Source organism: Arctopsyche grandis, chromosome 6, assembly GCF_051622035.1.
Source record: "Arctopsyche grandis isolate Sample6627 chromosome 6, ASM5162203v2, whole genome shotgun sequence".
Classification (NCBI taxonomy): domain Eukaryota; kingdom Metazoa; phylum Arthropoda; class Insecta; order Trichoptera; family Hydropsychidae; genus Arctopsyche; species Arctopsyche grandis.
Genome location: NC_135360.1, coordinates 10,317,582 through 10,335,365, shown reverse-complemented (window position 1 = coordinate 10,335,365; position 17,784 = coordinate 10,317,582). Strand labels below are relative to the sequence as shown.

Genomic DNA, 17,784 nt, shown 5'->3' with positions numbered 1-17,784 from the left:
AAGCCTAACAGGTAAACCCCGGTGCGCTTTCCTAATCCTGATTATACAGTATCATAGACATTAGATTATATGTACAGTATCATAGACATAGACAGATTGGGAAACATTTTATAATATCAGCAAATTCAAGTCGCTTATAGACTCGATTTTGCGAGAGATAAATACAATATCTTTTTTGTATTGATAAATTATATAATATATAGAATATACGAAAGATGTATGGAACGCTGTATGCTTGGCATAACGAGGAAAAAACAGGAAGCGGAATACGCGGGTGAGAAGTATGACAAGGGTAGTGGACATAGTGGATATAATAAAGAGAGTTAAATGGCAATGGACGGGTCACGTGGCGTCGAAAGGTGGACAAAAGAAGTGCTTGAATGGTACCCGAGAGAATGCAAAAGGGTGGAAGGAAGACCGCGTACGGAATCTATCGGTAGATTCCGCTACGGTATTTGCCGTGTTATAGACGAGGATTGTATGTTTAAAAAGTTGAGGAATAGTCATATTCAGTGCGTTTGCGCCTTAATTGTAATTCAGTTTACATACTATCAATGGCTAGCGTATCATGCTAACAAATGAAGGGTCACTGTTTTAAGCCCTAACCCAGCAGTGTTGCTGGCCAGACCATAGATATATTTGACTCTAAATTCATCGTTTTTTATTAGAGTTTGCCAATTTATCTGATTTCATTGTTGAAATGATTCCTCACCAAATTGACCACCTTACCTCTATAGTTCATATGTACAACTTTGGCCATAGGTGTCGCCTGGGTAAACCTGTAATGTCATATAATAAGTGTTTATTCACATTTATGCTACTTAAAAAAGCATGCGAGGTATTGTCACAAGCTCGCACGCTCACAGCATACAATATAATATAATTGTATGGAAACATGTGAGCTTTTGAAAAGTGTATACCTTCCTTGCATGCTTTAGGCAAATTAATTTAAACAAACGATATAGTATTACACTTTAATATCGATTGTTGTTTTTGTGTGTCCAGGCACTTGAGCGGTGCTCACGCTCTGGATGATCGCTCTGCAGCACAAGCTCGCGTCCAACAGCAGGTCGTTGCACAACTGGAGCTGCAGCTGAGGCGAGAGCGAGACAGATTGCGTGCCATGACCAAACATTTGCATGCAGCACGTGCAGCAGAACGCGACGAGCGCGCTTCTCAGCATCCACAGCATGCGCCATTGCAACCGCATCAGCAGCATGCACCTCCACCGCCACAGCTGGCACCGAAACCACCGCTAACAGGTATGCAAAGTCTCAATTGATTGTTACTCTAAAATCTACATGTACATTTCTCAAAAGTAATGGAATCGACTTTCGGGTGTTTGATCGATTGGTAATGTACAGGTGCTTCCGTGTCCGGTGGGTCGTCTCGAGCGCCATCACCTGCTGGACCAATTCGCCGTCGTGTTAGCGACAAGACAGGAGTATCCATAGCAGGAGGTCAGCACCACTCACTTAGTACGTTCTGATTTAATCCAATCATCGCAACACACTTTCACAATTTCGAATTTTGCAACGCGCGAAGGGTGTAACGATTGGTTAGAGATAAGTGGGACGTTTTCAAAACCATTGTACATACATATAATCGTCTGGTATATGTATGTATGTATGTAGATCAATCATTATATCTGGAAAAATTATTAAAAATTGTCTTCCACATCAATGAAAAAGCATTTTTTATAAGTTGCAGGTCAAGCGTTGAAAATTTTCATAAGAGTAGAAATTTTATCTCCTAATGTTTCGGTTTATATACTTGGATTACGATTCTGTGAATATGTTGTGCAATGTAAAATCTTGTATTATAAAGTTTATAAAATTTGGTAAAAGTATGTATGTGTCATTGGAGATCATTCAATTTGTGAAAGCCCATCCCCACCCACTAAATATGTGCGCAAACGCTATGTTCAATACACGGTTTTAAGTTAGGGCTGCCATATTTGCAAGGGTGATCGGATAAATGCACTCGAAAGAGATGAATTATATGATAGGTATATGCCGCACTCTCGAGACGTCCAAACTTTTAAATATGCTCAAGAAAAACTAACGCAGTAGAATTCCACAAAACAGTGTCAAGGAGTATTTATATAATTATATGTTATCCGAGGGTGCTAACCCTTTTGTTGTGGAATTCTATTGTGTAAGTTCTTCTTGAGCTCCTTTGAAAATTAGGATTTCTCGAAACTGCGCCACTATTCAGTGCAATTCAGTGCATTCTTCCGGGTACCTTTTGCAAGATGCCGACCGGGATATTTGGAAAATGTATGATATATATAATATTGAAACAGAACTTGCAGTTTTATTTCAATATTGTTAGCTCGCTAGCTATTTAGACTACACTAAGATAATACTTTTTGTAGGAGAGCTGGAATTGTACCCAAGAACATTTAAACGGGTGAAAGGAAGGCCGCAAAGAAGATGGGTGGATCAAATTATAAAAATGTGTGAGGTGAGATGGATGGATGAATAAATGTGTGATGACGATTTTGGCGCCCCCAGATTTTGAAGCATCGCTCCTTTCACGCGGCTCTATGTATACAATTAAATAATTGCAGGTCACGTCATTTACCCATTTTAGCCTGACTACTTTATGACTAACTGATTGCTAGATAGAAAACCGGAGTAACTGACTCATGCACCGGGACACGGGGACACAGATCTATAAATTGGGACATGTCCCGGTCTAACGGAAAGTATGGCAAACCTATCTTAGGGAGAAAATACACAGAGAGGCATGCACGTGGTTTTTTTTTTAGATAGTTTTGCACAAAAAACGCTAGCACTAATCTTTCCCGCGGTATCTAGTTCAAAAGTCACCCCCCTGGAGTTTTTTCGATTATATTTTATCCTTGTATTGACATATGTAGGTTGATCGATAACGGTGATTCCCATATTTGAAGAAATGTAGGAGAAACTTGTCGAAATAATAAGATTTTACGAATTAACAATGAACTTAATGAAACGCACTTCCCATCTGAAAGCCACGAAGACTCTCTGTATGTTTTCGTCCTTAGCTTGCGCATCTTTTCCGTGGGGTGGAGTTGAGCTTTTGTAAATGGAACGATTTTTACTGACCATATGAAATAAGTGCTCGAATGATACCCCATAGAGTGTACAAGGTGCAAGGAAGACCTCAGGGGAGATGGGTGGATGAAGTCAGAAAAAATATGTGGAAAGAGATGGATAAGAGTTGCCCAAAGCAGAGACGATTGAAAGCGTGTGGAAGTGGCTTTAATTCAGTAGTGGATGGCGAATGGTTGTGAATATAATATAATATATACCGTTGCGTTATAATAATAAATTTTATAAGTTTGCTTTTAAATTTTACAAAAATTATTTATTGAATTCTGGGGTTCAAATTCTAGCGTTGGTAAAAATGTGTTTTAGTTAAATCAAGTGCAGAAATTGATCAATTTTTCAAAATTCAAACAGCAGTCATCACCTGACTGCTCTCGATATGATAGCAGATCAATAGAAGTATCGCATTGGGTCTATCAAAATTACATTACGGAATTAGATTGGTTTATTTAAAAAATGTATGAGGTTATATTGATGAATAAAAAGGGTAATAAAATGTTGTATTGTGTAATCTTTTAGGTCTGCCCTATATGCTCGAAAGAGCTGGCCTAGATGTGCAGCAAGGTAAACTATGGAATTTCTACTTGTGTCATTTGGGTTTGAAACGTCAATCAATCGTCATTTTTATTTCTTTGCCTTTCATTTCGATTATATGTACGTCATTATTTATTATTTTTACGTTACACATGCACCCGTGTACTATCTTATATTATAAAATATACATATGTAGTATGTATTTATTTTACTTTTGTTTTAGTTTGTTTTTATATTATGATTTAATGCGTTTTTAATCGTCGATATATTTCAATACTATATGTCGAATATTACGTTCGTTCACATTGTCAAATGTGTCCAAACTTGTAATTCTGTTATTTTGCAGAGATTCAAAGAAACAGGGAATTTTATAAAAACGCCGACGTTAGACCGCCGTTTACTTACGCCTCGCTCATAAGACAGGTATACTGTTTGTCTTTTACTTGTTTTAATTATAAAACAATAATAATGCTGTTTACGTTGTTGAAACTTTATTGATTCTAAATTTTTAACACTGTAGGCCATTATTGAATCTCCAGACAAACAGTTAACTTTGAATGAGATTTACAATTGGTTCCAGAATACGTTCTGTTATTTTAGAAGAAACGCCGCCACATGGAAGGTAAGAAAGTTATTTTTTTTATTATTATTTCATTTAAACTATGAATGGGGCAAATATACATTGTATTGTTTATCTACGTATGTAAGATTAAAATTAACGTTAATATTTGTATTATATATATATTTAGTATTTAAATAAAAGTTTCAGATTTTCCAGCTTTTCCCACAATGGACATTAATGTATTTTTTTTTGTTGATATTTAATATAAATTGTCATTAATGATAAACAAAGCATAGTGAGATGTTTTTTAATCTTAAGTTTGAAAAAATATTTTGATTTATATTATACAAACATAAGAAATCAAGAATGATTCTAAAACATCCCACTATGTATTTTTATACTCATCCAATTACTTACTACGTTTATTGGGTGTGTGATTTTTGCTTAGATTAATTTTTTTGCAATTGACACTATAAGAATATATCTAATTCATTTCAACAATAAAACATATCTAAAACAGGGAAAATACCTCAGTAATCAATAAGTCTATGGTAAATTTAAAAAAAATGGGAATCTTATGTGCCTTCAATGGCGCTTTTGTTTAATTTTAATCGATATATAATATTATATATGACTTTATTTTTACATTTAAAGTGGCTTATTACTATGGTTTCTTCCTTGTAATATATTTATATGTATATGAAGAATCTTCACTTAATTTATTTTTATTTTAATATACGTAGATACATACATATATTATTAATTTAAGGATTAAGAGAAGATTTGGCATAGTGATAACAACCGTTAATAATGAAAAAAAAGACACTTAGATTGAAACACTGCTCTATTATTGAATGTCCAATTGACCAATTAAAGAGCTGTATTTTGGTGCAAGTATATAAAAATTTTTCGCGGTTGGATGCATCTATGTAGTTGTAAAATAGTATACATAGTTTAAGCCGGGTCGCATATTAAAGGATCAAACGATCGGTTGGTGTTTCAATATGCGACCGTCGAGACGAGGATTGGTGTGATAATAATATGCCATGGTGGTAAATTAAAAAAAAAAACAAAAAAAAAAATACGATGTGGTGTATGTAGAATGTGTTATGTTGTGTTTTCGCGATGGTGTAGAACGCCGTGCGCCACAACCTGTCGCTGCACAAGTGTTTCGCTCGCGTCGAGAACGTGAAAGGCGCAGTGTGGACAGTCGACGAGGTGGAGTTCTACAAGAGGCGGCCGCAGAGGTGCTCTCAGGCAGGGGGTGCCGCGAATCTGCCCGCGCCTATGCCCCCCGCGCCCCCCGGGTACGTGCCCCCGCGGGCCCCCCCACGCATACCCCACCCAACTACTGCCAAACCGGCGAAGACCACCAACACTGTCTTTCCACCACCCACTACTCAAGTCAGCACACCCCTTCAATGCAAAATTGGATCAAGTCGAAGATGTTCAAAAAATACCACTAACTTAAGTGGACTCTATTTGCCAAACTGACTCTTAGCCCGCCTTTACACGTGCAGGATGGATTAGACCGGCAGCCGTGCCTGCGCCGAGTATTAGTCGCTGTGTTGTATGGGTGGGTATGCAATGTTAAACAATGCATACCCACCCATACAACACTGAGCCTAGTACCCAGCGCAGGTGCTGCTGCCGATTTAATCCATCCTTCCCGTGTAAAGGCGAGCCTTTCTTAACCTTCCGTTGGGCGCAATGTGCTTGATGGGCACACATTTAAAAAAAACCTCATCTATTGTTACTACGTACATAGATAAAGTAATAGTGAAACACCTAATTCAGCGTCACCGTCCTGTCCCCAAAGTTGCTCGAGACTTTGTCGATATGCTCCTGCTAGATGCAGCAATATAATAAAAGCTCTTATTTCGATTAAATCCGTGGGCTTGATGTTCCTTTCACTGGAAAGTTTGTTGGTGCATTTTCCTATCATGCGTAAGGGCGAGAACACACTGAGTGATATGGGACGTCACGTGTCCTTGAATTCCCGCTGTGATCGTAAACAGCGGGTGTTCCCCGAATCGAATTTGGGTGGACTTGCACGTGCAGAATATGGGATTCACCATTATCGACCACTGTCAAGCAAGAATAAAATATCACCGAAAACACTCCATGGGGTGATTTTTGGGACTGTGTACCATGTAGATGCCGCGTTTTTTTCGCATGTTTAAAAGTATATATTAAAAACACGTACAGTGAATAATCGAGTTGAGAGATCGCTACGTTCAAGGCTCGAAATGAACGGGAGCATATGGGAATGCCGCTTCCTCGTGAAAAATCCGATATTTCCGTATCCTTTCGTAAATTTAAAAATTGTTCAGTTTTGAATTCAGAGAACGTGTCAAATAAATCAGTAATTATTAATTGCAGAAACACTAACTCATCACTTACAAACATATCAACCTATTATAATATAGTACACAATGTATACATATATATGTACATATGAAGATACTCTTCTTCGAACAGTGGCCCATTAAGCTCATATTTTACACCAGGCTTTCTCAAACATCCGAAAAATCTTTTCGTCTGCGGCGCATGCTTTTTTTGACTTGAACATATTGAATAAGAATAATATTTTATTTTTGACTAAGAAATACTTGAAAATAATTTAAAAAAATGGATTACATTGGGGCGCAAATTTTTTATTTTACTTCATACATATGTATGCATATAATGTATTATAATAGGTACAATAAACAAATTTGAACCATGTTTTGAAAATTATCGAGCGCTCCCATTCGTGAAAATTTCCATATCGAGCCCTGGACGAGTTTGGATCCAATGAGGTTTTCTGAATCAAGCTTGAACTTAGTGTAGGTCAAGGACAAACTAGGTGGGAAGGTATAAACTAAGGTAGGTAAAATTGAGCATGTCAAAATGGAAGCGCCATAAGCCAACTTCGCTTGACAACGTGGTGAGATGACACAAGTGAAGCTAATAAAAACCTTGTAAAAATCTCCACACTGTGCCTGTCAGATTAGTTGCGCCCGAAGGAAAGTTAACTGAGCATAATCTGAAAAAATCATTTAATTAAAATTGACTTTGTTTATAACTTATTAATAATCGAAAGTGTTCAACTTGATGATAAGGAGAGTCGTATCTAATGTATCAAACTGCTCTTACTATAATAACGTTGGAACATCGTCACCGACTTGATGCAATATTATTACAGGGCATATTCTAACTTTGTACTATTTTTTGATTGTATAATTCATTGATTTTGGTGGAGTACAGTTTAGTGGTCTGAGCTTCAAATGCGGTTTGAGAGATTTAGATTGTCCAAAAGCAATAAAAACAAAGTACACACGAAAACAGAGCATACTTCAAATATGCGAAATATTCCTCATTTCCTTCAAAAGCGTCAGATTATTATACTGATTGCGTTCCGTTTGTATGAGAGTGTCATGAACATATTTTCATACCTATATATGATAGTATTGTAAAATATGTGAATGAAAATCTCAATGCAAGTATTCTCCAAATACCATCTTCCATTTCTTGTGTGTAAAAAAAAAAAACAAAAATAAAGTAAATCATTCGGCGTGGTGTGCGGTTTATCATAATCATCCAAAGAAAATGCATCGAATTTCTAATCGCTTTTCGCTAGAAATTAAAATAAACAATCGATACTAACCAAAATATTTCATACGCTTTTCTTAACGTTCATTATATACATACAAATATAAAAAAAAATTAATAACAAACAACTGTTTTGTACATATCAATATACGTATAATATTGCCGTTCGATTGGAAATTCATATATAAATATAAAGGCACGTGTAAATTTTCTTTTTAAAACAAACACTGAACAAAACTAATATTTAACAGAACAACAAAAAACACACTTGTACAAAACAATTAACACACGAACTACATTTAAACACTCACGTTTCAATTCCAACACGTAATGAATACGTTGGAATTGAAATTTTTGGTACTGTATATGTAATGTGCTTCAACATTACACTTAAAGCACTAAAAACAAATTATAACACAAACTTTATATACACTGACTAATATATAATATACACATTACAAAATACAACTTGACTGTACATAATTAAAATTAAAAAAAAAAAATAAATATAAATTAAAACTAAATCTTCACTCATCTATTATATAATATAATATACACGCACACACTTTTTCCTATAATTTATATCTATATATTCTCACTTTTTTCAATCTCTCTTTTAGTACTAATTTTATATTGTTTATATACTGATATGTGATACAAACACTGTTATATACGATTTTGTACATTTAACAATATTAACATGTAAATACATAAAAATTGAAAAGGCTGCGAGCACGGTACGCCGCGGAGTACTTGACCTCAAAACCAAGTTAACCCCCGTCCGGATAGTGTTACACGTCAACATTTGAACTTGATTAATTGACGAACGCTAGTGAAAGTCTCGCTGTGGAAAAACCGCAGTTTTCTATTTTGTCCGGGTCATCGGGTGAAGGTTCTCCTCGGCGTTCCGGATTCGTCGGCCGTTGCCACCTCTCAAATGGGTGGTTTTTCTCGCATTTTCCAGGATAAAAGCTCGTACAGAGGTGTTTTGTTTGTATTATTATTTTTCATAGGATGGTCGTGTGTGTGTTTGTGCGTGTGTTTTGATTTTTTATATGTATCTGATCAATTCATAAATAATGTATTTTTTTGAATATGAAATCTCAAGTTGTTGGAAAATAATATTAAATTTAAGAACAATACTGTTTGAATATCTTTTTACCTTCGGCAGAATTCATTATTTCTCTTATACATTTAGTTTTTTTTTGTAAGTATAATTTTCTACCAACAAAAGACCTTTTAGTATTATTCATGGATCGATCATTGATACCTTAAATAAAATTAGCGTGTAAAGTTTTCATTGTTCATTCGAAAAGATGGGGGACCCACATAGCATCCCCTTATTTTTATATCACACATTCCTTACTATTATAATGTGTGTGTGTATGTAATAGTGAGTATTTTTGTGCGTGTGTGTTTGCGCGTGCGTGTGCGGGTGTGTATCTTTGAAAAACATAAATTTTTATATTTTTGTATGCGGCAAACCTGCACCGCGAAATGTAATATATTGAGTTCCGTTTGTATATATGTATGTTATTATTTTTTGACGGAATTTTCCTTTTGGGTTTTTCGCGGTGGAGGTTTTTCCGGTACAGTATATGTTACCTGCATGGGTGCTTCAGTCTCTCTGTCCTTCTGTCTCACCTCTGTCTCACAAGCAACAGCGGCGAGCGGCTCAACATCCCCAATTCGCCCGGCCCAACGAGAAGAGCCACTCTCTTTTTGGCCACCCGGTGTTTTGAAGCGCCACCGGATATTATTTTGTCATACCTTTATTATACATATATATATACTATAATATATTATTTATTTATTTTTAATGTATACCGACAAATATTTCAATATTTTTAATTACTATATAGGTCATACTTTAGGTTAACATATTTATATTAGAAGGGAGTTAAAACACAAAGTTCAATTTTCAAAGGATACTATACCGCATCGGATTATTCTAATTGATTAATATAATAATACACTTCAGTTGGTCAAAACAAATTGGTCATGTCAAATGTAAACTCATGCATGATATCTGAATATTGAATATTTGGGTATTGCGCTCTGATGGAAATGCCTTTGTTTGGCCAAGTTATTTTGAATTGACTTTTATATTTTGCATCATTTCTATTCCATTGATTGGATCAATACATTTTTACGACCGTTTATTACTAAAAGTATGCGTTGAGGATTCAAAATAAATAATTCAGAGCGTAGTACTGTCGTAAGGAAGAGTGCGCTATGTGACATTTATTATACAAAAGTAAATGAAACGTTTGTCTGTTATAATATAATAAATAGAAATTAGTATGCATAAAGATGTGATTTAGAAAATGTGCACACACCGCACTTTTGCTTAGGATGTGTGATGGTTTTGGGTGCGGAATGATGTACGGTAGTGTTGACGTTGCTTGAGTCAGGCATGGCGCCTAGTGTGCAGCATCCGGCGCGGTATAGTATCTTGAAAGATGATGATATTGATGATATCAGGCGCAAGTGACGGCTGCAATCAATCGACACATTGACTAACAATGACCAAATTGTGATAAAATAATGAAATTTGTTAATGTTGCCTTTCTGTAAAATTTGTCCGTGTGTGAACATTGTTAGAACGCGATCCGGACAAATTTGTCCCTGCACAAGTGCTTCGTGCGCTACGAAGATGACTTCGGCTCATTCTGGATGGTGGACGACGCAGAGTTTGTGAAGCGTCGGCACCTGAGCCGCGGCCGGCCGAGGAAGTACGAACCGAGTCCCACAGGAGGACCACAGTAAGGGCCAACAAACCCAGAGACCCAAAAACACTGAGGCCACCAAAAATAAAATACCACTGACCCAACCACCAAATCTAGATCAGGGGGCGAATCTCTCCACGTCGCCGACAAAATATATATATATTAATATAAGCCTGTCTCTCTACCTGTCTGCTCTACCTGTCTCTTTCTCTCTCTTGCATATTTTTTGCACTTCCAAAATGGACAGACGACCCTTAATCTAGATTCCAACATAGATATTCGCAGCTTTGAATGCGGCTCCACCCGGTCGAACCAGTACGTCTTGCAATGTTGCCGATGCCCCACGCTTCAAAAACACTGCCAACTGCCTCTTCTGTGTCTTGGTCTAAATTTCATTCCGTTTCGAATCAATTCATTGGCTTCGTCTGGTTCAATTTGCTATGAGACAGTTGTTCGAAGTTTTAAATTTTAACATAACGGTCTTGTGCGCGCAGGAGAGCGTTGCTCGCCGTACTCGTTCGCACAGTGGAGTTTCCACAGAATCCCCCCTATCAAACAGTTGTATGATTATGTGATCACTGTGACAATTCTGGTTTCCCTTTGGTCATTTATGATTTGTAGCATCGTCCCAAAATACCAAAAAAAAAAAAAAAAACCATTAACAGAATTTTAGTTTATATAATAACAATGAAATCATTGTGTGCTTAGTTCTGAAACCATAGTTGGATCCATGTTGTCTTTTTTGGGTTTATTAGTGCGATCTTTAGATGACTAGGCCGTGGTCAGCGCGATGAAGCAATCGTTAATTGCAGCATCATTACGAATTTCATAGAAAATACACAACCGATGAACACCCGTAGGAAAATTTAAAGCCAAGAACAAAATGATATTGAAAATCTTAAATTACACTTTATTTTTATACATTTTTGTTTCAGACTTTTAATTAAAATTTCCATTATTTTATATAATATTGGTTTTATTAAAGTTTAAAGTTTTATTTTTCTCAGTCTCTTCAATTAGATTGCTTTTGATTAATTGTAAAATAATAAAGAATATATTATATTTTTAAACGGAGTAAAATATAATGTGATTGTCTTCATTTCGCTGCCACCGCTTTTTAGACTCTTAGAGTTCCATATGATTTAATTTAGCTGTCGCGGCTGTCAATGTGCTAATGTTGTTATAGCCTGCTCAACTAAATTTCAAATAAATTATTTTTTATATATACAACAATAATATAATACAATTTTATATTAAAAAAGAGAGCAAGACGAAAAACAAAGTTTTTCCTTTCTTTCGACGTACTCGTACTTGCGTCATTCGTTGTACAAAAAAAAAAATTACAATAATAACCAAAAAGAAGTATATATATATTATTATATTATACATATATAAGTGAACGAATGACGCATCCAATGGCGATCACGTGTATAATGATTGTTTATAAAATTGGACACGTGTTTTTTTGGAGTGTCGGGACGATCGTACATCTTCCACACGTTTCCTATTATAAAATCGACAATTGTTCATATAAATAACTGGCGGGCCGTTCGCTGTGCTGCTGGCATTATTATTTTACTTTATTGTATGTATTTTTCATTTCTGAAATGTGAAACAAAATCATCGGCATTCTATGATGTAATAAAAAAAGTATTTTTTATACACATGTATATGTGTTTCAAATTAAAACGATTTTCAATCGATGATTCGTGTGGTGATTTGTTTCACATTTTTTGGTATGGATAATAAATAGGTGTTTGTTTATGTTTGGCTCTTACTCGCTCATTTATGTTATGTTTCGGTCAGTCTGAGTCGCTTATTTGTCTCGTCTCATAGTATTATACTACGTGTATACTGGAAAATTGTTTGAATTGAAATAATCGAAAGAGCTAAGTAATTTTTGTCATAAAATACTATATAATATAGGTATCCTTTTGAGCTTTTGAACTTAATGAATATTGCGTTAATTACATATACGACTCAAAAGACCGTTCTTTTTGTTTGTTTGCATGATGCTTTTTATGGCGATCAGTTGCTTGGCTCTAGATGTCTATGAAATAACCACACACATATTATATTATATACTGAAACTTAGATGTTATCATAGGAATAGTAATATTCTCCGGAAGAGTTCACCGTGATAGTGATATCAATGTAATAAATACATATGTATGTATATTTTTTGTTATGATCAATAATTCAAATGTATAAATATGTCTAACTGATTTTATGGGTGGCTATGAAAGGTAAGATTTTATAATAAGGTTGTTTAATTTTTATCTTTCTATTTTCACAAATTTTTACTACAATTTTTGCACTTTTTGAATTAACTTTTTTCAACTCTTCAATTTTTATATACATAGTATTTATACACAATTTCATAAACAACTCAATACTCTCTTCAATTTGATGATTCTTTATTGAGTATGAACTCAATGCTCAATGGAATAATTAGTTGCCATGTGGTGCTTGTTTGTTATTCTTAAAAAGAAAAAAAAACAGCATATGATTACGCATACAACTTGTACAATCAATTCAATACGGAGAATTGTTCAATAATCATGATTAATTATAATCCTGCTAGTTAAGACCTAAATATCATAATTTACAGCTGGTTTTCATTATCTGTATGTAGCTAGCTAAATTTCATTATTCTTGTAAAAAAAAAACTAAATCGTATTAAAATATTCTGAATATTTATATTACATTTATACAAACACATTTTAACAAAACGAAAAAGGTAGGTAAGTAGTAAAATTTTCCATTTTTCTAATATACATTTTTTAATGTTTTTCTCTTGATCGCATGTGTTTTTTCTAACTTAACTAACTTTTTTGCATGTTTTATAACATTTTTATATCTTATTACGCTTCTATATTCTCATCTTTAATATTTTTTAGATCGTTTTTTACTCTCACATCCTTTTTGATCTTTTTTACCTTATAAAAATATATACACAATCCTTCTACCACCGTTCCGCTCTTGCGGACATGTTCCAAATTATTCACAAACACACTATACACATTGACCACGAACAACGTGAAACTCTCAGTATGATTCTCATTTTATTTTAAAACCTGGGGTATGTATGGGGATGCTCCCAAGTGTATGTTTACCACAATCTTTACTTTATTTTTTATATTATTCAAACAAATGTATTATTAAATTTATTTGAATTGAAAAAAATTAGAATAAAATGTCATAAATTAAAATATTCATATAATTATTAAATTTTCACAAAGATAATAGTTTTGATCAAAATAAAGAATGATTTAAATTTCATTTTAATTATGTCGGTTGAGTGCTATAGATTATTTTGGTAAATTACAGGTGCTTGATGTCACAAAGTCCGCCTATGTTACATAGTCCTCAGGGCTATAGCGAAGTTCTGAAAAGAAACCTTCAGGTAATACTATTTGTAAGTCAACTTTTATCATTTAAAAATGTTTATAAATTTATTACAAATTTATTTTGCTATTATTCAGGGTATGATGGAAGACTGTAGTCTACCATATATGACGCCTGATGATCACATGCAAGGCCCAGAAGATTATCAATCTCTTCACGAAGATTACAGGTATATTTGTGAACGTTTTAATGAAGTCAAATTTTTAATCACCTGTCATTTAGTATTTTCTCTTCACACCCAGGAAGGTTACTTATCGTTTAGAACGTTTTGAATACGCAAGTATTCGTAAGTTAAGTGTTCCTTTATAGAATCGAACGTGCCCTTAAAATGCGAAATGACCTAGTAATTATTTTGTCAAATCCCCTCTCCAGACTTTGTTCAGATGAAGTGGCTCGTAATCCTCATAAGAGGGCACTTTCATTATTTCTCCCCTAACAAAGGACTCAATTCACAATTGAGTTGATAAAAAAAAAAAAAAAAATGGCGTTCGATCAAGCAGAATATTCTACATAAGTATTCACTCTTATATGCATTCATCGGTGTTTGTTGTTTGGCTAACCCTCAGTTTCTGTATTGTTCGTCGAATATATGCATAAATAAGAGGCTTATCGTTTTCTGTTTCGCCCCGAGTATATATGTATTTAAATGCTTTCTTCAGATCCAGCCTTATGAATGGTTATGGACAAGCTGGCCAGAACGATCGTCATAACAGTGACATAAAACCCGAGAACTTGAGCTCTTCTTCCGACGGACAAATCACACGTCACAATATTCCCGGAATGGATCCGGTTGACGTCAAGCCTAACATATTCAATTTGAAGAACGAATACGCCAATCATTCCAGCGTGCACCAATCCAAATCAGAATACCAATCGTCGGCGGAGAGCGGTCTGGCCAACTACGAATCGGAGAGCAACTATCATCGGCACATGGACGATGATAGAGATCAGCAGCAGTCTCAGAACTGCGACGATAACAACGGCAGCGTGAGAGGGCTGGACAACCTTCACCACAAAGGAGACGACAGTAACGTGGTAGATATGATCGATGATGAGGAGGATGACGATATCGAAGAAGCGGAAAATTTATCACTCAACAACAACGGTTCAAATAACGATCATTCACATATAGAAAAATTCAATTAGACATTGGTTCAGATCGGATGAATATTTGAACACAAGACACAATCATACATAGATACTTAACGTATGATGCTTTGTTTTGTATGATTTCAAACACGATGTGTGTATATGAACGGTGTAACTTAGCAATTGTGAATGTACCAAAATACAGTTTCTTAGACTAAGTCGTTTTGTCTTCCTCATTGCAAATAAATTTTGGCTTTTGTGTATCTCAAAACGGTCAAATGGCTTCATTTTATTTTGGGGATTGTTTAGCTGACGCCAAGATATTGAAAATCGATGTTGAATGTAAAGTGTCCAATACATATCTCTAATCGGAATATGTCTTTTTCGTTTTGAAGTAATTAAAATTGTATGTATATTACGCTGTTTGTTTCTGTATATTATATATAAATATATATATGTATGTATTATAAATAACCATGTTTGTGCAATTGTTACAAATTGAACTGATGTTTACAAATGTATGTCGTATAGGTGAGAGTCATGTCGTCTGTTAGCGGACTTCGTCGACTCAAATTCCACTAAGAGAGCATGTCCTTGTAGAATTACTCCGTATAAGGCTCAATCCGAGGATCAAAACATATTAAGTTATCTTATTGTTTGACCAAGTCGAAACTAATGATTTTTCGACAAAGTCAAATTTTTTTTTAATATATATTTCGTTTGTATGTGCTTTCATGATCAGTTCAAAACAAATCAAAGCTACAAATTTTCGACCAAAGCCAGTTTTTCCTTATAAGTTCCTTTATGTAAAAAGTTCTAAAATTTAGAACTTCCATTAAGATATGATTTTATTTCAATTAAATATAATTCAATTTAATCATTATACATAATTGTGCAATACAAATAATTTCAAATATGTTAGAGCTTTTGTTTTTTTTTTTAAACCCTGAAAATTTATGTATTTATCAGTATTTGTTAATGAAATCACTACTTTGAGTACTTACAAAATCAGTTTATACTACTTCAAAGTGCTGCACATCTCTTCAGTCATCTTTTCAAGGATTGGATTAAATTTTATTATTTTGTGAATATTTTTGGTAATAATTGGGCAATCGATGTTAACTGCATGCCTTATTTATTAAAAGTTTAATTAAACAAAGTTATTGTTGTGATAAGCTTGCAATAGTATTGCGAGTTTACTATAAAATTAAATCAACCAAAGGCATATCTCTTTTAATATGCACGTAAGTCTAATGATAAGATTTTATGTAACTTGTGTTTTAAGATAGTCGAGTTAAATGTGATTAAAGTATATTGAATGTCATCTCTCAACGGTTGAACTCTTCACTCACTTTCTGTGAATTAAATTAAATTGAATATAAAAAATAGGAATTTGGTTTGATTGGTGTTTTAGGTTTTTTTTTTATTATTATTAATGTAATGAATAAAACAATATGGGAAAGTGAAGATATTGTCAACGGTCTTAAACGACTACTATGTATTTGTATATATATTTGTGATTTTTGAAAGAATAAGTAGTTTTTCAATATCGGATATATATTTATTATGTATTATTAAGCGCCACTGACACTGGCTATAAAATCGAATGTTTTAATTAATTAAATTAAATGTACTTGTAAATATGTTAATCAAGACCGTATATCTCATTTGACATGAAAGAATATGTGGAAAAAAAGAAGTCTTTGCAATACTTGATAAGGTATGTGTATAGAGACGAAGAAACGGAATTATTGACTTGTTTTTATAAATTATGTATAAAAATATTTAGCTTCATTGAATGATAATAATTATTGTATTTAAATTTGAATAGTTACAATATTTAGAAATTTTTCTATGAAAAATCATCTTAATCATTCAAAAACCCTCTGTGTCACATAATAATCACTTAGATTTATCGTATACGGATCAAAGTTAGCTGTAATATTCATCAACTTTATACTTATATTATATAATAATGATAAAGTAATTATTAAAAAAAAAAATCTAAGAATTGTATAATATAACGGAACGGGGTCATATTTATCTATATTGTTTCCCGGAACGTATCGGATCGCATCGCAAGTGACACTTTAGAAATCAATCTACGGATTGAACAACTTATGTACATCTTAGTGATGATGATAATTGCAGTTAACTTTCTATATTGGTAATATTATACATTGATGTAATCATTTTTATATGTTGTGAGACTAGTTTCTGAAAGTTGCCATAGTGATCAATTCATAATAACAAATTCGTATTGGCACAATTTAATATAATATAAGTCAAATTTGTGGTATTGATACCAGATGAACTTGTGCCATTGCATTGTGACATGCGTATTATGAATATGCTTGTTATTAAACTTTAATTTATTCCTACCCTATAGTGATAAATGTATTTTGCAAGGCAATCATTCATTCTTTGACTTTTTATTGCAATGTTTTCTATTCATGATGTTTGAGTGTTTTTCAAAGAACAATTTTGTTTATCGACATTCCTATTCTTTAATGTGTATAAAATATTTGATGTATGTGTGTGTGTGTGTAATGAATTTCAAGCACTGCGATACAACGAATCCTTATTGCCAAATATGTAAAATTAGTCATTTACTAATTGTAATCTAAAATAGTTGAAACAAGTAAGGATAGTAATGGTCAACGTATTATTTCATCTCAAATGTTGCATTTATTTGAAAGTGTAGGATGTATTTTTGTTATTTATTAATTTTATTATGAATATTAACCGTAATTGAGTGCTTGTTGAGGATTGA

General features: G+C 33.8%; 1 protein-coding gene across 5 annotated transcripts in view; it reads left to right on the top strand.

The window, feature by feature from the left end:
* FoxP (forkhead box transcription factor P) overlaps window positions 1-16,694 on the top strand; it is a 79,087-nt gene extending 62,393 nt beyond the window's left edge. For 2 of the 5 annotated variants that reach the window (XM_077432368.1, XM_077432367.1), the window contains exons 9-17: window positions 1,006-1,262; window positions 1,365-1,478; window positions 3,976-4,052; window positions 4,150-4,251; window positions 5,326-5,498; window positions 13,845-13,920; window positions 14,000-14,091; window positions 14,582-14,957; window positions 15,543-16,694. In XM_077432368.1, the coding sequence (XP_077288494.1) occupies window positions 1,006-1,262; window positions 1,365-1,478; window positions 3,976-4,052; window positions 4,150-4,251; window positions 5,326-5,498; window positions 13,845-13,920; window positions 14,000-14,091; window positions 14,582-14,957; window positions 15,543-15,593 (1,318 nt within the window). In that variant the 3' untranslated portion in view covers window positions 15,594-16,694. Of the gene's footprint in view, window positions 1-1,005; window positions 1,263-1,364; window positions 1,479-3,975; window positions 4,053-4,149; window positions 4,252-5,325; window positions 5,499-13,844; window positions 13,921-13,999; window positions 14,388-14,581; window positions 15,428-15,542 lie in introns of those variants that run through there. The other 3 variants (XM_077432365.1, XM_077432366.1, XM_077432369.1) reach the window with 3 other exon arrangements.
* The last annotated feature ends 1,090 nt before the right edge of the window (window positions 16,695-17,784 follow it).